We start from the raw sequence: 22,520 nt of genomic DNA on the forward strand, positions 1-22,520 counted from the left end.
GGCCGAAATTTTGAGGAAATACATCTATCACTAAAGGGATGAAGATGGTCTGGCCCAAAAATACTGTTGCAAGAGACCTTGACTCCATCTTTTGAAATGTCAGTTCCAGCATCTTTAGTTTTCTAATGCAATACATTTTGAAGTGGCACAATCAATAAAAGAGGGATCACTCTAAGAATCAAGTAGTTCAGGGATTCCAAGCATGTTTATTTGACGGATAGCACATTATACAGCTGCAAAGGACTGTTCACTTCACAGCCAGACATTTCTATTCAGTTTCTGGTGCCACAGGGATGGCACAGAGGCTTGTTCAGTCAGTTTTTGTTCAGTCACTATATAGAGTAAATCATTTAAATGACTTAACTTATAGAAGACAAACATAACATTAACAATGCATTATCCAATTTATCCTACAGTACGTGCTGCCTATGCAAGCACATAGTGTACCCTGTACATAGGGTAGGGTGTGGCAGGGCTCAAGGGGCTGAGTATGATTCAGTTAGTTCCACACCTGCCTTGATAAACCAAAATGTTGAAAACAAAGAAGAAATGAATTAAATTATATTAAATATTTGCAATGTGAACGACGCTTCTGCCAAATAATATTTAAACACACACCTCTGACCCATGATATTGCTGTGGTAGCTACCACAGCCCATTAGATCTTACTGTTTTTTGTTTTAATTCACTGTCTTTAACCATAGAAACTCTTATTCTTGCTCTCTAGTTCATTTTCATGAATATTCTCTATATTTTGCATTCTTCTGGGGGGCATTTCAGAAGGTGTCTCAACACTCATGTAATCATTGATTTGTCATCTTCTGTATGAGCACCATTTTAATTAACATTCTAATTTGATGGGTGGAGAAGAGGAAGAAACAGAGAGGGATAGAAACACTATTGATGAATCCAGATAAAATATAAAGATCACAATCTAGTTGTAAACAGTCAACGCAAAAAAATATATATTTTGAGGGAGAATAAGGAGACGATGATCACCTTCACTTGTCCTTTCCAGTGGAATGAGGGAAGGAAGAAGTCAGGAGGAGAGTAAAGAAGGTAGAACGGAGGAGAGATAGAGAGTGAGAAGAGACTACCCAAAAAGTGTTTGAAAAGCCGTGGGTGGCACGCCTTATCGCCCCAGTTCTCCTGGAGAGATTATTGGGGGATTAGTGCGAACGCTTGTTTCTAAAACATGATGAAAAGACGTTCGGTTGGTGATAACGCTTTGAACTCCCCTACTCTGCTCCTTCTAGGATCATGCCTTTAGGCTGCCTTTCCACGAAAGACAGGATTCGGGTTGGGTGAGCTGCTGGGTGCTGTTGATGGAGGGAGAACAGTAAGGACAATGTTCTAAGTGGAATTTCTCCTGTGATACAGTATGAAGATTTCACTCTGAGCATGTGTCCTTTAAAAACATTCAACAGATGGAACAATCTGTAGGTTTGCAGTTTCATTTAATCTGAAACGTCATAACAATTCAGCAACTTCGATCCAATCATATGCATTTTCATTATCAGTTAATTAAAGCAGGATCCAATCAGAAGGAGAGGAGATGTAATATCAGATTTCTTAAGTGCGATCCAATCAGAATAACAGCAGTGGCATGCTTGCTTCTGGGTTGCCATGGAAAGCTCACCAAGGAGGACCTGTTGTTCACTCAACCAAAAACTGTGAGGAACCAGCAGCCGGCTGATCAGTTGATCAGCAAACATTTTTATACCCTGTTATAAAGTCCAACAGCCATATAAACCAGAATATATTTAAATAGATAAATGGTTTTACGGCTTTTTCTCAAGAGATGCAAATGACAGGATTTTCATATGACACAGGCCAGTTAACACACCGCTAATCTTGTGAAGGAGATCTGTTGGAGGGAGAGTGAGGACTGGATGACATCTTCCCCTCTTTGCTTTCCTCTCTCATTTTCAGGACTCACCCTTACCTATTTTAACACCCAAGCTAAGACAAAATCAAAAAGATATCATTCTCTATTTTTTCAAATCAAACATGAGAAGTCATTGCATCTTGACCTGCCAACGTACTTCCCCATCTTGCTGTGTTGCTGAGCAGGCCATGTTTCAAACTGATATCTTATCTGTCTGGGTCAAATAAGAACAAACTTGTAGAGAGAAAAATAAAGAGGGGGCAATACTGGAAGAGGCAGGACTGTCTATTTGAGAACGCTGGGAGACTTCTGTAGTGACCAATACCTGAAATGATGCACTGTACAGTATGTTTACTCTTATGATCGAGAGAGAGTCTAATCGTCAGAAGAGAAGTTAAAAGAAATGTGCTGTATATCACTTCTACCCTTACTTTACATACTGTATTTTGAAAAACACATTGCCTGCATCACAATAAGTTTGCAATTTAACACCCAAACCACCATGTGGGATAGATTTAAGTGCAACTGTTTTAAATTGTACATTACTATGTTTCAATAAAATAAACCCCCTCAACCCCCTCAGTCTTTAGAATAGATTAAAATAAAGGCATTTCTACCTATAATTGCTAGCAGGGTCAAATTTACCCCATTTACATCATTTTTGCGCCATTCATTACTGCGGCTCATGTTTGCTATGTTGCTAGGCAATGGTGGGTTTTTTACAGAAGACACTATGCTGAGAGAAACAGGTCAGAAATTCAGTCTAATTCAATAGCGATCTTATAATGGTATTTTGTGTTGTTCGTTACTGTGCCGCTATTTAGAATAGTTTACCCATTTTCTCTTTATATAATAAGTCGGAATACAACTGCCATTGCGATCAGTGATGGGTAAATTCTACCCTGTTGGTGGTTTTAGGGAGGCTATACAAAGAGCCCTGGTGGTTGGAGTGTTAGTGTACAAAACAACTGATGAAAAACAACAGTTTTTAACATCTCTGTAAGATAAAAGTATGCATGGACATATAGTTTTTCATTGCTAATGAATTGAAAAGCAGAGAAATTCAGATGGCACCTGAAAATATTAGTGGACATTTGTGCTATGCTTTCCGTTAGGTGAGTTTCTAGCCATCCATTCTTATTTGCATTTATAATTTACACAAAAGCTGTCATTATTAAAATGAGTAAAATAAAAGACAAGCAAAAGGGCTTCAGATCAGAGGCATGTTGGTCCTGTCTATACCAGTCGGGGCTTTGGTGTCCATTTGTGTTTTTTTTTTTCCATGGCAAAAGCTGTTTTTTACGCTACTAAAAGTAATTTTTGAAAATATATTAAGCTTCCAAAGTTACTAAGAACGATGAAAAAGTTCCTCCAGTTTGAAAGCGCCTCATGCTACATACAGTTTTAAGTATTTGGCAGTGTTTTTCCCATAATGTAAAGACAGTTTAACCCACAACTGCCTTAGTATCTTAGCGTGCTGTCAAATGTCTGATTTGCCAAGTACTTCTTTTCGGATATAGATCCTAATAATAATACTAATATTCAATTAACACAGTGTTTTGACACTGAATATTATTTTTATATTCTTGTACATCCAGTGTAATTAAGGAATGCAATGCGACAGCTGAACTTTAATGGAACAGAATTCAGCTTTCCAGCACACTAAGGATAGCCCTGACCCCTGCTGACCCACAAGAGAGGGAGTCATGGAAGGATGGATAAAGTAAGGGAGGATGTGGAGTGACAGGGGAGAAACACAGGAGGAATGTGAGATTATGGTCAATATCTACAGCAGATACTAAAGTTCCATCTCCTCACTCCTTCATTGTTGATAGGAGGAGAAGAGGGGGCCAGAAAATAAAATGAGAAAACAGGTATTTAGAGTAAGAATGAGATGCTTTCTATATAAATGCAATACGCTAAAATAAAGAGAAACAGATAGTTCAAAGAAGGAATAAGATAGTACAGCCAGTGAAAGGGAGCGGAAGAACGAAAGGTGATGGGTGAATTAGTGTGTGTGTGTGTGACTGAGTGCTTGTGCCTGCACGCACGCACGCACACGCACGTGCACACACACACACGCGCGCGCGCGCACACACACACACACACACACACACACACACACAGACATCTATCTGTACACTCAGAACCTCACTGATAATAAACGAAATCTTAGAAATGAGAGCCTATCAAGCAGGAATCAATCACTGGGGCTTGTTGTCCAGGAGGATGGCGCCATGTGAAGATAAAAGACAGGCGGACGTCTGGGGAGGGCTGGGAGAAGAGGAACAAGGGTGGAGAGGATAGAACAGGATAGAACAGGATAGGAGAGGAGAGGAGAGGAGAGGAGAGGAATGAAGTTGGAGCAAGAGTGTGGAGAGTGCTTGAAGAAGAGGGGAGCGGATGGGACAAAAGAGAAGAGGAGAGAGTATTGATGGGTCCTGTTGTGTGTTATGAATGCCATCTGGCCTTATTTCAACTGGGTGGACTTTTTGTGAACTAGCTATGAACTGGTTTAGACTCAGTTGGGGACTGGTTAAACTGACCTTGACTAAAATTTGGCAGGTCAAGCCAAAAAAAAAAGTCAAAAACTTTATTAAAACGAGCTAACCAAATACAGCAAGAAAGATCAACTGCAGCATTTAAGTAAGCATGACCATGTGTGTGAATGACCCTGCATGTGTGCTTGTCCGAGTTTGTGCTTCATGCCAGGAAGCCTCTCCCAGCATCAGTATCATATGATTAGATGGACTTGCACATGATGCACAAACCCATCCTCTGATAGGACTCCATCCGGTCCCACACACAGTTCCCAAGGAACACACACTCACACACACATCAAGATACACGCAGCTGTTTTCGCTTCACAACACATATGTGATAAGGTGTTTATGCATTGTCTCTCTTATCCAACCATCCGACCTCTGACTTTTGATCATGCAGCAGTTATACATGGCTTACAGTACTCTCACCTCAGTGTTAATATACAAGAGGTGTACTGCAGGATATGGCTCAAGAGTTCACATGTATGTCTTCCATTAGGGCTGCATAGTTATTCTCACTATGACCCAAGCTACAAAATGAAGTGGACAGTGAGGCATGAGCGATGCCATTTGTTCCTTAATATGCAAATTACATGCAGGATATGTAGGACCCCACCCCTCAGAGCATTCACCTCCCCACAAAAACTGACAGAAATCTGAAACTGAAAAAGAAAACATCCCTTGAAAAAAAAAAAAAAAAAAAAAGATTTTTTTTCAGTAAAGATGCTTCAGTGCCAATGTTTTATTTTTCAGTCCCCATTTTGTTTTCAGTGCCAAAGTTTATTTTTCAGTGCCAAGGTTTAACTGTCACTGTTCTGGATCTATATAGCTATAGGTCTCTGTACTGTCACATAGCATACAATTGTAACTTAGATATTTACAGAAAAGGCAAAACAACGTTTTATTTTTACTGGTTACAGTTTGATATGGAGTATACTGTATTAGATCTGTATTAGATAAGCAAGTCTGACCCCATGTGTGATAAAACATGTCATTGGGTGAACTTGCATTCAATCTCTGTGATTCTTAACCTGTCAATAGTAACATGGAACAGTGAAAAGAAGGGGGGCTAAAAATGGGAACTATTTTCATTACCAGGTTTTTATAACTATGCCCACGATGATGAAAACACAGAGATATTGAATTACAGTGACAGCAGTAATGCATCTCAAAGGCTGTAAGCAGAGAATATTGGATACTTTTCTTTTCTTGACTTACTGAGTACTACTTCAAAGCAAGCTAGTTACCATATTAATGGATTTGTAAAGTTGTTTTTTTTTAAAAAATAAGTGACAGCAGTAAAAGCTAGTCACTGTTTGGATTAATGTATTTTTTGCAGCTACTGTACAGTGTTGTTAACTATTGTTAAACTGAATTCCAGAATGAACTTCAAGATCATTGTCTCTTCACCCTCACTAAATACATACTAAATTTTAAAAGGACAAGATCTTTGCAGTTTTCTTCTAGGCTCACTGCAGGTGAACTGCAATGTAAGAGAAGGCAGGAACATAGACAAACATCTCAAATTCAGGCACACAAATAGGGATTTATCACACTTATGATTCACTGATGTTATTTTAGATTGCTGCACATAATTTCAATTTTAGACCTCCTCCATGAAAATGAATCCACAATAGCAGTAATTGCAAAGGAACTCTTACCTCTGTCTCCCGATCATCTGTGCTTCCCTCTGATTGGAGGACTCCTGGGTAGGGGCCCCATGTTGTGCCGGGCTGGAGTTCCCTGGCAGCTACAACTCTGCTGTCTCCACCTTCGTCCCTTAACTCCAGGTCATCTGGGGGTAGTGGAGATTTGGGGAGTGGGGGATGAGGGGATGGCGGGATTATTGACCTTATAATTAAACACCTGGTCACATCCAGGGAGTCTCATTAGTGGTAAATATGATATAAATGAATAATTTTTTTCTAGAAAAACCTTTATGACAACTTTCTGTGTTATTCTGAGAATAGGTAGAAATATGAAACAAAATATCAGCTTCAGAAAAAAAAAAATCACTAGTGGTTGACACATGATGCAGTGCATACTGAAGATCACAAGACAGGATAAAAAATATATATAATAAAAAAGACAATTAGCAAAAGCAGCATGTGGCTTGAACTTCATGTGAACCCTTGCAGCTGCTCCAACCACACAGCAAGAACTGCCAAAAGGTCAACAGCAGAGGGAGTTTAATTCAAGCTGAGCACTTTCTGTCCTGGCTGCTTAACAACAAGGGAAACTTCTTGTGTACTTTCTCAAAGTGATAACTGTAGAAGGATGGCAATGACAGCTGTGGTCTGAGCCTGGTGCAGCCCAGATAGAGCCAGATAGCCAGGAAGGATGGAGGACTGATCCATCTATTTAAAAACTTAAGACAGCTCTGAGTGTAGGAGGAGCAGCGGTCTGTAGTTTAGAGAAGTCTGCACATCTCAGGATATATGAACAAGTTTCAACAACACAAGAGAGAGTTGCAGTGAGAACTCCAGCAACTGATTGGATGGGATTAATGCCAACTGCTTCAATAACGTGAGCATACCTCGGGGTCTTCTTCTTCTACAGGACCTCTCTCACTGATCAAAACACATACAGAACCTTCCATCCTCCCCTACCACCACCCTCCCCTCCCCATCTCGTCCATGGTTCAGGCGACTGTTTCGGGGGTCGGTCTAAAGTGGCGGGCCCGATAAGAGTGTTTGTCTAACACTCTCCATGTCAAAACACTCATCTATCTTCTCTGTATCTATCCCCACCAGAGAACAACGGACAGACGCTGATAAAATGGCTTTCCCACAGCCGGTAGGGGGATGGAGGAGGTGGTGATAGTGGTGGTGGGGCTGGGGTTATGGGGGGAAGAAGAGGGGAAAGGGGAGCAGGAAGAAGCGTGGTTTGATGGAAGAAATTAGGAAGGATGCAGGGAAATGAAAAGTAGACATTAACTTAATGAAAACAAGTGCCTAGAAGCTAAAAGCAGCTTGTTTTTTTTTTGTCTGAAAGACTTGTGGCATAGTTGCACAGGAAGTAGTATGCCTTTTGCAATGACAATCAGAACAGTATAATGAAAAACACAATGACCATGGTGTATGGAACCTGTTGACTGAATATATCTGTTGTATTGGGATAACTCAGAAAAATACAGCTTGCTGTACATCTTGCTTATGTCACAGTGTAATCAGCTGTACTTCATTCTCTTGGTACACATGACAGCATGACACAGATCATAGATGCAACAGGAGCTGCTGGGTCATGTTGGGCTGAATTTTTTATTGAATGACTCAAATTTTGGATGAAGCTTGAGTTTGATGAAAACCTAGCCACAGTTTTTTGGCAGAATTAATGAAATAATTTAAGATTCATCTGGGTTGTTGGGATCTGGCCTCCTGCCACGATAGCTGTTAGATTCTGTTCAGGACTGCACAGGAGTGTTCCAGGTTTCAGTAGGGTCAGCATTCGATATCAGTCAATGGTTAAGCACCGACCCAATTCCTCAGACAGCCTAACCTGCTGGCTAGAAGTCTGAAGTTCAGTCTGTCCTGCAAATTTCTTATCATCCTATGGGACCTCAGTTTGGCCATGCTGACCCTTCTTATCTTAGCACTCCATCAATGTCCAGTCTGCCTCTGTGCCATTGGCCAATCCTCACCACATGGGACTCTTATCAGCCTGACCAGTTCCATTGACCCTCATTGTGAAACAGTTTAAGGATTTGACCATAGAGAGCCTACACAGATATTAACTTATAAACAAGTCTGACACATGCATTTCATTTGTCAGGTATTATGGCTGACCACTAGTTATTCTAAACCTTTCACAACATGTTTCATGCAAGTAGGTAAATTAATTGGGTTTTTGTGACTAACACTAACCTAAATATCAAAATATTTTCTTAGAGTATTCTGAGGTGTGCATGAGATATATAAAAGCTGAAATATAAAATTGAAGTTGCAAAAGAAACTAACCTCTTGATTACAGGCTATGGGATGTAAATTATTTATGCAATTTTGGCAAAATACAGTGTGAATCAGTGTATCAACCTCCTGTGAAAAACCTTCAGAGGACAGGGCATCACATAATTAACTGAACACAAGTAAATGATACATCATGGAATTTGCTTGAATAGCACAGCTGAGGTAGATGTGGCTTAATGTAATAATAATGTAATATTTTTAATTTCACGTTTACGATTTTTACTTTATATATTTTTTTGTGGTGAATTTAGTAACTTTTACTACTATTTATTTATTGATAATTAGCAACTTGCATCAGCCTTGTTTTTTTAAGTGACATCCAAACTATATAGTAAACAGTAGATTTTCATATATTATTATTGAATATTATTATTATTAATCACTAAATTAACACAGCTAAAACTGTACATTATGTAAATTAAGTAGTGCCTTTTCATATGGGTAGAGAGAAAGCGCTATCACTGCACCTCTGCTAATTATTTCTACTTGCTAATCCCAGCAGGTTAGCTGTGCTCACTGAGGTAGCATGAGGCCTCCAACAATCCTAATCCGTGTTAATTATCCCTCCTGCCCAACACAGACCTGAATAATAACCTGAATAATAACCTGGTGCTCCTTATTAATATCCCTGCATTGGCTAAGCGGTAAGAGTTCCTATATGTATCACCTGACCACACTAGTGGTGGTGGACAAACAGCAGAAGAAAGCCGTAGTGGTAGATGTCCTAAGTGATAGCAACATTAGAAAGAAAGAACATGAGAAGCTTGAGAAATACCAAGGGCTGAATGAAGAGCTAGAAAGGATGTGGAAGGTGAAGGCAACAGTAGTCCACCCTCAGGGCTGTAAACACAGACCAAACTAGGAGAGTGGCTTCAACACTCCAGGACCCGAGATTAGGGGAAGACACACACCACCGGTAGGAGTGAGAAGGGAATTTTTATTTATATATATATATATATATAAATTCCCTATATATATATATATATATATATATATATATATATATATATATATATATATAAGGAATGGTGTGCGTGTGTGTGTGCATGCTATATATATAGAAATATATATATATATATATATATATATATATTTCTATATATATAGCATGCACACACACACGCACACCATTCCTTCTGTCAGCCTTTCTGTCCCATTCCCAATAACACAAGGCTGGATGGACCTGTTATCAATATCAACCAGCTCCACAGTATCCACACTGCCTCATTCATTTAGCTCTGACACACACTAGCTTACAAGCTTTCTCTCTCTCTCTTACACACACACACACACACACACACACACACACTCACAGGTCAACAAGATGACACGTTAACACACTGCATCTATACACTCCCTGTCACCACCTACACACATTCATATGCACACACAAAAGCTTATCAATACGGACGCTTCAGCAGCCACTGGGGCGTCCAGACCTCTTCGACAAGCCAACACAATAAGGCAATCAGTCTGTCATTAATGAAATGACTAACGCAATTAACTGTTGAGTGTGTATGTGGGCTGCGGGAGGGTGTGAGGGGTTGACAGAGAGGATAACAGAGGGGGAGTACAGAGCTGAAGGTGGCAGACTGCTGTTAGAAGAGAACAGGATAATACTGATGATTTTACAGAATTTTTAGATAACTACATTTCTTGTTTGTGTCGTTGGTGAATTTGCTGAGTTGAACTAATATTTATGTCTAATACAAATATGCTCAAAAATATATCATAATGAAGCGGTAATGTCAAAGGCTCCCATGACCGAGAGTCATTGAACATCTTGCCAGCAATGTACAGATATTCCCTTCTGAAGTGTGTGAGCAAGCTTTGTCCTTCTCACCAATCATCCATCCATCCATCCATCCATCCATCCATCATCTATACCTGCTTATTCCTAACCAGGGTCACGGGATCTGCTGGAGCCTATCCCAGCTCTCTTTGGGTGAAAGGCAGGGGTACACCCAGGTCACCAGTCCATCACAGGGCCACATAGAGACAAACAACCACACACACTTCACACTCACTCCGATGGTGAATAGGAGTCACCAATCAACCTGACATACATGTTTTTGGACTGTGGGAGGAAACTGGAATACCCGGAGTAAACCCACACAAGCACGGGGAGAACATGCAAACTCCACCAAGAAAGGTCCCTGATGGTTTGCAAACCCGGGCCCTTCTTGTTGTGAAGTGCTAACCACTCCGTCACCGTGCTGCCTCTCACTGATCGGAGAAGGCCAAAGTCCGGGGTGAGAGCTCACAACTGTCAATTAATATACAAATGCACTTCTTGAGATTTTGAGCTAGCATTAGTTTCTTCACTTTGGCTGATCTACAGGCTAGTGAACTCCTAAGCCTTACATTAGCTGAGACACAGAACACAACAAAGATAATAAACAGGAAATTTAATTATTTTCTTTTTTTACTACTGTGGAACAAAGTTAGACAGAAAATATTATTTTAACACAAGATAGCTCTTAATCCCCAAAAATATATTTTTTAAAAATTCGAGCCCGACCTGACCCGACCCAACCTAAGGAATTTAAACATACTTAGTTTTGATACTAATTGTTAGAGGAGACAGAAGAAAAGCAGCGTGTGTGAATCAAGCCTGTTTTGCAATTGGCAATAACTGAGAACACAAATGAGAATGGTGTAGCATATTGTTACTGGTACTAGTGGGGGGGCTTCCAGTCTGGGTTCAGGAGGCAGACACTCTCTGTACTTTTAAGGCTAGACTTAAAACCTTCCTTTTTGACAAAGCATGTAGTTAGGGCTGGCTTCAGGTAACCCTGAACCAACCCTTAGTTATGCTGCTATAGGTCTAGACTGCCCGAGTACCATCGGTGGACAGAGCTACCCTACCCTAACCCTCCCCTCCCTTCCCCACCCTCCTCTCCTCCTCTCCTCCCCCCTCACATGTATATTCCACCACTGAAGGTGTCCCTGGTCCTGGACAGCAACAGCATATTGCTGATGTGCAGTTACTGACCCCACCAACCTGCAGTGTCTATTTGTTGTTTATTGTTGCTGTTCTTTTCTCTCTCCTCTATCCACTCATCCCAACCGGTCGAGGCAGATGGCTGCCTCGACCCTTACCAGTTGGCTAATTTGACCCTTACCAGTTCTTTGGTTAAGTTTGTGCACACTCAGTGTTACAAACCTGTAGTAACTCAAGGACCCTACATTGAAAAACTGTGATGTACAGTAAAGGAATAAAAATGTTTTTGCTATATGGTATGATGGTGAATCGGCAAAACAAAAAAAATGTATGTGGTAAACTTTTGGTTGGCCCCATCAAATCTTACTCCATGGTTTTTTCAAAAGTTGGCAGCCCTGCTATATGCTGCACTTTTTTCACTCCTCTGTTGAGAACAAACGACAAAATGACGTCATTCTATTGTCGCAGCCCTAGACTACAACTTGTATAATTAGAAATGCAATTTACACACCGAACCAACTAATCCCCGATTAATTGTGGGGATTGGTAAAAGCAACTTATACTCTGGTGTGACTTACAGTCCAGAAAATACTGTATTTAAAAAACTGAAGATTTCAAGAATATAATAAAGATTTTAATGGTAGTGACACAAATTTTAAGCCATCATCAACATTGCTAAGGATTTCATAAATATGACCATAGATAGCCTACACAGAATAAATAAATTAAATAAACGATTTAAGATTTCGACCTAACATGCAGCTTTATTGGAAATAATAAATGCAACTAACATGGTACATTCTCTACTTAATTAGATAAATCGTTGCATTGCCAGGTGAAGCCAACTTGGAAGAAAAATGTATTAAACTGGCAGATGGGCTGGTATCTTTACTGATATGCTATACTATTAATAGATGATGCATAGTACAAACTGTCCACAACTTTGGGAATACACAACTGTAACCTTACTCAAAGGAAAGGCTTTTTTATCTTTATCCAACAGTAGGTCGGTTAGGAAGCTGCCAGAGTTTATTAACACTCTTCATAAGTTTGTTTCTATTCCAGTTCAGCTATTGTCTATGAAAAGGCTCAACTTTTTAGAAGGATCCAGTTGCCACTTGTCACAAGGAGTGAAACTGTGACAATATTTGGAGGTCCACATGGAAGTAACTGTGCTGCACATTATAGAACAGCGATGAAGGATAATAGGTCTTGTTAGAGGAATGAGAAGAAATAAAACTTGAATATAGCAATAAATACATGAGGTTTTTAGTAGTAAAAATCATTTCTTATAAGCCTCTGATTTTCTCTGCAGTAATCCATTAATTGACAAAAATAAATAAAATGGCTAATAATTCCAATGATTTATTATTTAATAAGAAAAAATATTAAGCCGATTAATTGTGGGGGTTTCCTGCTTTTCACTGATTTGTACTTCTGGATGTATTTTAGTTCTGAACTATTCACAAAAACATAATAAAGACCATGTCAGTTTGGAAGTTACAGATGCACACTGAGTTGCACCAAATCAACATGAGACCACAAGGGTATCTGCTTTTGAGGTACATTCTTAATCACCTTTACGTTTCTGATGTCAGTCTCTAAATATTGTTATGGTTTAAATGTTAAATGTGTAGGTCTAGCCAAGCTTGGGATACAATCACATTTGCAAAAAACATGCATAAGGACATTATACTTGGTCATTCAGTAAGAATGAGCATCCTCAATAAATAATCTGCCTGATTGGGTATCAATGTGAAATAAGGGGGAAGAAAAGAAAGGTGTAATCCAACCCTGATGTTCTCTATTCGGCCTAATTGATTTTTAAAAAGACTATTGTTGATATCAAATGAGCACATCGCAGCGGAGCTATTGATTTTTTGACACCACACAACAGGAAATCTTTATCTGTGTGCTACTCCGACCCCATGCTAATAGGTGGGGTTTAACCTCTGCTGAATGACAAATACCAACATCTCACTTCCATTCTCTCTCTAGTCCTCATGGGAAACATAGGACAAATACTGTATAATACCCTCTCTTTATGTTAGACAGCACAGGAATCTGTGTTTACATATGATGTTACGTCCAAATCTATCTGCAAAGGTTTTCTTGTTTCAGAATGTTAGTCATTTGTAGAAGTGAGATATACTGGAAACAGTATACTGAAAGTTTCAACAGTGAAATGAGAAGAAAAAGTCCAGGCCTAACCCAAAAACTAAAAAGGATATGTGAAAATATTTGATATTAAACCAGTTATTAAATCTAAGGCTTCACTTACTTCTTCCAAAAGCACTGATACTGTTTGATGAGTGTGTTCAATGAGCACATGAAAAATTATAATAGTGTGTTATCAGCTTAAGTAGATTGTGTTTATCTGTGCATGTGTCTTTGATGAAAATCAGGTCAATTTTTATGAGCATACTTTTTCTTGCTGCTGTAACTATGAGGCCATAAAACCAAAACAATGACCTAAAAGATAATTAAAAGCTCCACAGAGCATCAGACACAGGGAACAATTAATAATCAGATTACATATATTTTTGACTCGGTGTCAATATAAAACAATACTGATTGTCCAAGTTTTAAGTGGAGTTGTTTCGCTTTATTTTTCGCTGTACTAAAGTGCTAAAATGTTCTCTGAGTTATAGTTTTTCTTTTATAAGCAATAGCAGGTTTCAGCATTCATTCTAAATAGTTATATTTATTATATTCATACATGACTACGATAAAAGCACTTCACTTCATATTCAAATAATTTAAATTAAACCCAGCCTTTCTGTGTGGAGTTTGCATGTTCTCCCTGTGCTTGTGTGGGTTTACTCCAGCTACTCTGGTTTCCTCCCACAGTCCAAAAACATGTATGTCATGTATGTGACTCTAAATTGCCCACAGGAGTGAGTGTGAGTGTGTGAGGTTGTTTGTCTCTATGTGGCCCTGTGATGGACTGGTGACCTGTCCAGGGTGTACCCCTGCCTTTCACCCAAAGAGAGCTGGGATAGGCTCCAGCAGATCTCTCTGACCCTGGTTAGGGAATAAGCGGGTATAGATAATGGATGGATGGATAATTTAAATTACTTACTATTTGTCCTAATTATATTTATAAATATCATCATATTGATATATTATATTTATTTATTTTCTTCTGTTGTATTATTTTATGATGTCTTGAAAAGTCTAGTATTTGCATTTATGAAGTCTACACCTTTTCACATAAATGACCACTCACATCATTTTTTGTCGAATAAAAGGTCTCAATCTAAAAACTAGCAAAACACGATGGTGTCTCCTTTTCTCTTTCCCATCTCTTGCTTCACTGTCTTCTGTGCAGCACCCATGGCTCCCTGGAGTCCAGCAGGCTTGGCTCAGCAGCAGATAGACATTTCTGGGATACACATCTACTGCTCAGGACCACGCAATCATTTCCATTTTACCCTCTGTTGCACAGGCAAGATAAGACACCTGCGTAGCCCCGCTAATCAGATGAGCTTCAACAGAACTTTATCATTGACATTTACCACTGTTTACCCAACTAATTTCTCTTAACTGCACTGCTGAACTTTTATCTACAAAATACATACACCACCAGAAAAGAGCAAGAAGCAAACATGCAAATTCAAAAATATGTGAAGAAAGATAAAATGAGGTGGGAGGGAATAACCAAAAGCATTTTTTTTCTGTTCAGAGGACGAAAGGGGTGAAAACAGTACAAGTGACAGGGCTACTGTTGATGAGATGAGACCTCCTCCCTCTCCTCCTCTTCACAGAAGACAAACAAATGCAAAGAATACTGACATTCACATGCAGAAACTTCATTTTGGAGTTCAATCATCTGACTGCTGGTGGGAGTTGTATTCATTGCTGATTAAAAAAAAAAATGTCTCTGCATGCATGTGTGTGAGACAGAGAGTGATTATCCAACCAGTCACAAGATAGATGGTGGGAAACAGTGTGCATGCAACACGGTATTTAAAATGATGTAAACCAGTTTCATGTTAGTAATATATGTGTTTATTCATGTATTTTATGGTTTCAGGTTATAATCCTGTTAGGAGCCCCTGACCTTTAAAAATAAAAATACAAAAATAGACAATCCATAAATTCAAGCCCTGATCTTAAACTAATGCAACATTTTTTAAACTGCCATTAAGAAAATGTCACATATATAACATGCAGCATATTGTATATGTATACGTTATGAAGCCTTGCAAACCTATACCTTAGGCTAAAGTTGTACATATTGCTGTACATTGTGAATTGTCACCTACAGAACAAATTTGCTACAAATTTTACAACCAAGACTAACACAGCTATAGAAATTAAAGTCTGTTTTCTCTATTAAATGAAAAGGACAACAGTCCAAAAACTTAAAGCAAATCAATGCTGACATGCTTAGTATTATGAAACTGCAGATCAGAGATAAGCGTACACCTTAATGAGTGTATGTGTGTGTGAGAGGGCATGCACCTCATAAACACATCAGCTCACTTATTCACACTCCCACCTCCATCTCTCCCAGCCTTCTCCCTCTCCGCTACTGTAGCCTGTCACAAATTGAAAGTGGAGACCTTCCAGAAACTATCCCTGATAATCACACATAAATTAATTAGAAAATGTTTCTTGACATTCTCTACGCACAGATGGGGCGAGGAAAAAAGACTGAGGCAAAGCCACAAAATTAATTGTACAGTATGTGACTCTGATAATTAATTCAATCATTAATTCATGTCTGCTTTAACAATTCCTTCTGGCTCCCACGAAAAAGGACATTTCAATCAGGTTGGTATCGGCAGCATGGGCTGGGGAAGGAAACGTGGAAAAATTGAAGATTGATAGACTTGCTTGCCACGCTCAGGGTCATTTAGAGGTTCACCAATTAAACAGACAAGAGCAAGAAGAGAGCAATGAGCAAAGTGAACAAGGAACATGAGGAGGTCTGTACAACAATGATCCTTTTTTCTAGTGCTGTAGTCGGTGTCCATATCTAGAAAGACACAAATACTGTTCACTCAAGCATTTTTCTTTAATACATCTGTTTAACGGTAACAACTGAAAGGAGAAAGATGCTTTTGGTGTTGAAAGCAAGAGGATTTTATGATGTACAGTGTACAGTGATAGGTCTACTTAAAAGTACTTATAGTTCTGTTATCAAGTCGAAAGGATGATTTAAAATCAATTCACAATAAAATTCAATTACTATAAGGCAAACTGGAAAAAAATCCATGTGGTAAAGATGCAGCTGATTTTATACCCAAAATTATGTGAGTATGTTTGGCTGTTTTGATATTTTCCACTGATACAATAGACACACAAACATCCTTAAAACTTGGGAAAGCATGTGATTGTTGTCTAATAAAGGAAGGAAACTGGTGAGTGAGAGATACTGTAGAGGACATAGCAAGAAAGCAACTGAACATGATAAGAAAAAGATTACACAGATGGGGGAAAATGAGCAGACGTGTGCTTCTTCCTCTATAATTGTATTCTTACATGGTGTTAGCATCCTGACAAGGACGGTGAAGTGAGATTTTCTTTAACTGCTAAAAAAGTGTAAGATAAGGGCTTGAATTTATGGTTACTAATCAAATTATCATCATTATAAAAGATAAAATTAACTAGCCTAACTTTTGTTACTGAGCTCACTTACTTTAATATGCCAGGCTTTATATTATTTTTTTCTATATATTACTACAGGAGCCTCACAGCAAGAAGGTCGTGGGTTCGCATCCCGGCCTTTCTGTGTGGAGTTTGCATGTTCTCCCTGTGCTTGCGTGGGTTTACTCCGGGTACTCCGGTTTCCTCCCACAGTCCAAAAAACATGCATGTTAGGTTGATTGGTGACTCTAAAAATTGCCCGTAGGAGTGAGTGTGAGTGTGTGAGGTTGTCTGTCTTTGTGTGTCTCTATGTGGCCCTGCGACAGACTGGTGACCTGTCCAGGGTGTACCCCTGCCTTCCACCCGAGAGAGAGCTGGGATAGGCTCCAGCAGATCCCCGTGACCCTGAACCAGGAAAAGCGGGTATAGAAGGTGGATGGATGGATGGATGGATTACTACAGGAACCTAGAACATATCTCACAGGCTTCGTATTTTAAATGAGTTTAAAAGTTCCAAATGTATCCAGACTCAACAACAGAAGTTACTTTAGCACTAAATGCTTTTTTTATTATTGTAAAGGATTTAGGAATGAATTTAATAAATCATGTGCAGTAGTGTATTTATGTGTGAAAGGGAGGTATGCAGAATGTGATGCAGTAGACAGTGGGGATCTGACGCCAATGTCCTGTCACCATGTTTGTGACACTTCACAAACATGCTGGAGAGAGGAGATGGGAGAGGAGAGGAGTCAGGGAGAGGAGAGTAGTCAGAAAAAAGAGTCAGTCAGAAAATGTGATGTGTACACATAGATGAATTGTGTGTGATGGAGGCAGAGCATGATTCCTCCTTTGAGTAGTCCTGTTGAGCTTTTCCTCATGGCTTGGTTTTTAAGGTTCTCTTGTTGCAGAATCTAAAATGTGAGGATGTGCTGCTTTTTTCATAGTTTTATATTGAATGTCTTCGGAGCATGAACACTTTGGTTGGAATATTCCGTCAGCCTTCTTTACTGTTCACTGATACTTTTAGGTGAAATGAATAGACAGTTAAATTCAATAACAAAACAATCATTAGTTGCACCCCTAATGTGTGAAATCAGTTATCTTGCTATTTTATACCTCTGCATAACTAGCTACCTAAGCTACCACAGTTTTAATTGTATATTAACTGTGTAGGGAGAGAGGCAACTTTAGCTGGGCAAACTTGCAAAACATCTAATATAGATTTAGGCTGACCCACATACAAAACTTTTCCTGTACTGTGTGCTCATGGGACAAAAGCAAACTTCCATTGAGTTCATTTCAAACTGCAGAACCTACACCAAGGTATCTCAGCCTCACTGACAAGACAAGCCCTCCGGACACATGACAACCACTCATCATCCCAAAGCATTTTGACTGACAGGTGGAATTGACAGGGTGCTTGCAGGGGCACCCTCCTTCTGAGGCATGGGAGTCTGCTGGCTGGAGATATGGAGGAAGGATACAGAGAAGACAGAGTCTGAGAGCACAGTATGTCTAGGTGTGTGTTAGAGAAAGATGGATGTGGGTCAGTCCCTCTCTAAAGGATCTCACAGTTGATATATACTGTAATTGTACTGCTGAAAATGAGGAGTTGAATGTTGCTAATATTAAGCATTTTTTATTAGCCACTGGACAGTCACTGTCATCCCATTTCATTTTCAAATGTAATTTCTGCACACAACTCTTGTCATTAACCTTCCTCTCCCACATCCTAACCTCACGTGTCACCATATCAAACCCTATCCACTCCTTAGTCCTTCATCTCCTCCTCCACTGTCTAACCAGATTAGGCCTGTATCACTTATTGTTATTAAAGGATAAATTAACTTTACCAGGCTTTAACTTACCTTTTTATTTTTGTCTATGTGATTTATTGCTGTAATATGGATGTGTCACCAAAAATAATACAAGGAAGGAAATCTGCACAGTAAATTGTGCTTTTGTATTGTAATTATGACAAACGTGGAGAAGCGAGACAAAAAAATAGTATATTTATACTGTTATCTCAGTAAGGCCATGCTAAATGCTCACCTCAGCTTAACATGCTCACAATAATGTTAACATACCAATGTTTAGCAGGTATAACACCTATCATGTTTACTGTTTAATGTGTTAGCATTATACCATGCTGGTTACCACTAAACAAAGTACGGCTGAAATAATGCCAACAATCTCAACAACCCATCCAATAACTGTTGATAGAAAAAGTCAAGTGCTCAAAGGGATTCAGAATCTCGACACAATCAATGTCTCTACAATTCATCCAGCATCCAACAAAATCTTTGTTATCTTCCAGGGATCATCAATGTTTGTACAGAATTTAATGACAAGCTGTCTAATAGTGAGCGTTATTTGCATCTGGACCTAAGCCATAAACAGACACTGTCAGACTGAAAGACTGGCCAGCAGACCAACATTGCCATTACTTCTGCTATGCTGCTAACCTCAATTCAAGCAGCATTGCATTTCTCCCTCAAATTTATTCTTCCCAAAAATAAACCCAAACTACTAGTAATTTACCAAAATGATCCTTTGTGGGGACCGTTGACATATTAAAAATGGCATACACCAAACTTTAACCTTCAGGGGTCGACGAGTGCGTTGACGTGTTTTGTGGCATCTTCTCCTGATAATGCCAAAACAAACTTAAATTACTCCATCAGTTTTGATCATACAGATAAGAGTAATATATCATTTGAATGTGTACAGGGTCTGGTTTTATTTGTATACACCCAACAACAAAACGCTGGGCTTTTGTAAAGAAAAGCAGACAGCGTGCGCTCTTTGTCTTCTCTGTCTGTCACCTCTCTTCACAGACACGTAAATAAAACAACTTGAATCTCAGCAAATACTTGCCTCATAAAAATTAGAAATATATGTATAAAAAGCTTGAAATATCTTCTTTTAAATGAAACAATTCAAGTCAAAAACAAATAATCTCTTTTTATGTAATCCATATGAAAGTATGGCTTTACATTTATTCCTGTCTCAAGTCATTATAGCTAATGTGATCCCGCCTCGCCCTGAGCGCACTGTTCATATGGAAATAATCCGAGGTGAGCCAGGTAGTTCTGTACTGTTCTGTTCTGAGATTCTGGTTGTTTTATTTACGTGTCTGTGAAGAGAAATGGCAGAGACAGAAGACAGAGTGCACCTTTATTTTACAAAAGCACAGTGTTGTTACTGTTAGTGTGTTGTTATTATCAGTGTTTTCAAATAAAACTAGACCCTTTACAGATTCGAATAATATATTGCTCTTATCTGTACGATCAAAACTGATGTAATTCAACTTCATTTCGGCAGGAGAAGATGCCACAAAACGCGCTGGCACTTTTGTCGACCCCTGAGGGTTAAGGAACTCAAAGCCTCACAGCGTTAAGTTTGGTGTATGCCATTTTGAATATTATATTTAATAAGAGTATGGTCATACTCTTGATCTAGTATTAACACATGGTTTCTCCTTGTGTGACCTAGAGGTGTGCGAAAATGGTTTCTCTGATCATAAGTCTGTGGTGTTTACATTTTCTTCTTTGTTTAATGCATCTAAGCTGATTTCCTCCTCTCGCCAGGCTCAGCTCATTACTCCAACAACCAGAGAAGCCTTATCCTGACTGTTTAGTGAAGTGTCTCTACAAATGGATGATCCTAGCTGTGATTTAAGTGCCAAAGGTTTAATTCCACCTGTGCACATGTTTTAGACCTAGTGGCTCCTCTAAAACCTCTAAAATCATAAACCTAGATTTAAGCCATGGTTAGATGCTACTACCCGCTCTCTTAGGCAACTCTGTAGAAGATATGAGCGAAAATGGAAAAAGGACAGGCTTCAGGTCTTGCTGAAAATGCTAAGAGATTCCTTATCTCAATATCAGAAAGCTGTAAAAACAGCAAAAATCAATGTATTTTACTGAAATTATAAATATGCACTGTCACAAGGCAAAAACTCCCTTCAACATTATCAGTGCCACTATCAATCCTTCTACTTGCTCTGCTTCTGAGGTGTCACTATCATGTGATGACCTTCTCAAATTTCTTGTTAATAGCATACACGATTTGAGAATAGGGATAAAGCCAGTTTTATCTGACCATTTTGGTCCCCCTAGTTGCAATGTTGTTTAAGTCACTTCTCTCCTATTACTGAAGACCATTTTATAGAACTAGTGGACCACCTTAAACCATCTGGTTCCATAACTGATATGCTTCCTCCTCTTTTTCTTAAACAAGTTCTGGATGTAGTGGGTCCATATATCTTGACTTTGATAAATCACCGCTTAGAAACTGGCACTATTCCTGATCTGCTAAAACATGCTACTGTTCATCCTCTGCTTAAAAAGGGCATGGATTCCTCTGTTTTAGCAAAGTATAGGCCCATCTCGAATTTGTCGTTCAATTCAAAAGAGAGGAAACATCGGAGAAAACATTTCTTGATTGACTGCAAACTATCTTAGCCGACAATCAGATCTTTGAGGTTTTTCAGTCTGTTTTCAGGAAACACCACTCTACTGAGACCACTTTGTTCAAGGTTTCTAATGATATATTATTAATATATAAATTTTATCTTACCAACATAACTTTTTCAGTTAAGATAGGTGATCTGAACTCTAATAAAGCGGTGTTAACTTGTGGGGTTCCCCAAGGATCCATCTTGGTCCCCATCGTTTTTTCTTTCTATATGCTCCCACTTGGTTCTATCTTTAGGAAATATGGGCTGTCATTCCACTGTTATGCTGATGATACACAAGTCTCTCTGTCTGTACAACAGAATTCGGATGCACTAGATGCTCTTGTGGCCTGTTTGTCAGATGTAAAGGCATGGCTGTCCCTAAACATTTTAAACTTCAATGAACAAAAAACTGCAATTATTGTTTTATTGTTTTCAAACCCTCAGACTCATTGACTGCTTCAAACCCAAACCTTAGTGGGCTATCCCCATGTGTTAGGCAATATGTGAAAAATTTGGGTGTGATATTTGATGATCATCTGAAATTGAATAGACAGATGGTCTGTGGTTAAATCATCCTTTTTTAAGTTGCGGCTATAAAGCTAAAACTTTTCTTTCCTTTAAAAATTTTGAGAAAGTGATTCATGCTTTTATTACTTCTAGATTAGACTACTGCAACTCTCACTGTGCATTACAGAGTGGATTTTAAGATTTTACTTTTTAAGACATTAAATGGTTTGGCTCAATAATATATTTCTGACTTATTGATTGAGTACAATTCAACCAGATCCCTCCAGTCTTCCAACCAGAGATTTCTGGTTATCCCTAGGACAAGGCGGAAGTGCACAGGTGACCATGCCTTTGCTACAATTGCGCCAAGACTTTGGAATGATTTGGTGGCTATTTTGAAAGCTAAATTAAAAACCTACCTGTTTCAAAAGGCTTTTAACTCTATTTGAAGCACTTATTCTTATTTTATTTTTGTATCTGTTTTTGGTTTTATTGTTGTTATTTTACTCTATTACTGCTGTTTTATTTATTCTATTGGAAAGTACATTGGTCAAAGTTGGTTGTAGTGAATAGTGCTATATAAATAAAATTGCCATTGCCATTTATTCCAAACCAT

The 22,520-nt window shown here is 38.9% G+C and overlaps 1 protein-coding gene across 1 annotated transcript in view; it reads right to left on the reverse strand.

Moving 5' to 3' along the window:
- The window catches only part of zfpm1 (zinc finger protein, FOG family member 1), a 109,113-nt gene that overhangs the window by 20,083 nt on the left and 66,510 nt on the right, over positions 1-22,520 (reverse strand). Inside the window, exon 4 of the mRNA XM_026312416.2 lies at positions 6,093-6,226. Coding sequence (XP_026168201.1) covers positions 6,093-6,226 — 134 coding nt within the window. The remainder of the gene's footprint in view (positions 1-6,092; positions 6,227-22,520) is intronic.

The sequence above is a fragment of the Mastacembelus armatus genome, chromosome 6, assembly GCF_900324485.2.
Source record: "Mastacembelus armatus chromosome 6, fMasArm1.2, whole genome shotgun sequence".
Classification (NCBI taxonomy): domain Eukaryota; kingdom Metazoa; phylum Chordata; class Actinopteri; order Synbranchiformes; family Mastacembelidae; genus Mastacembelus; species Mastacembelus armatus.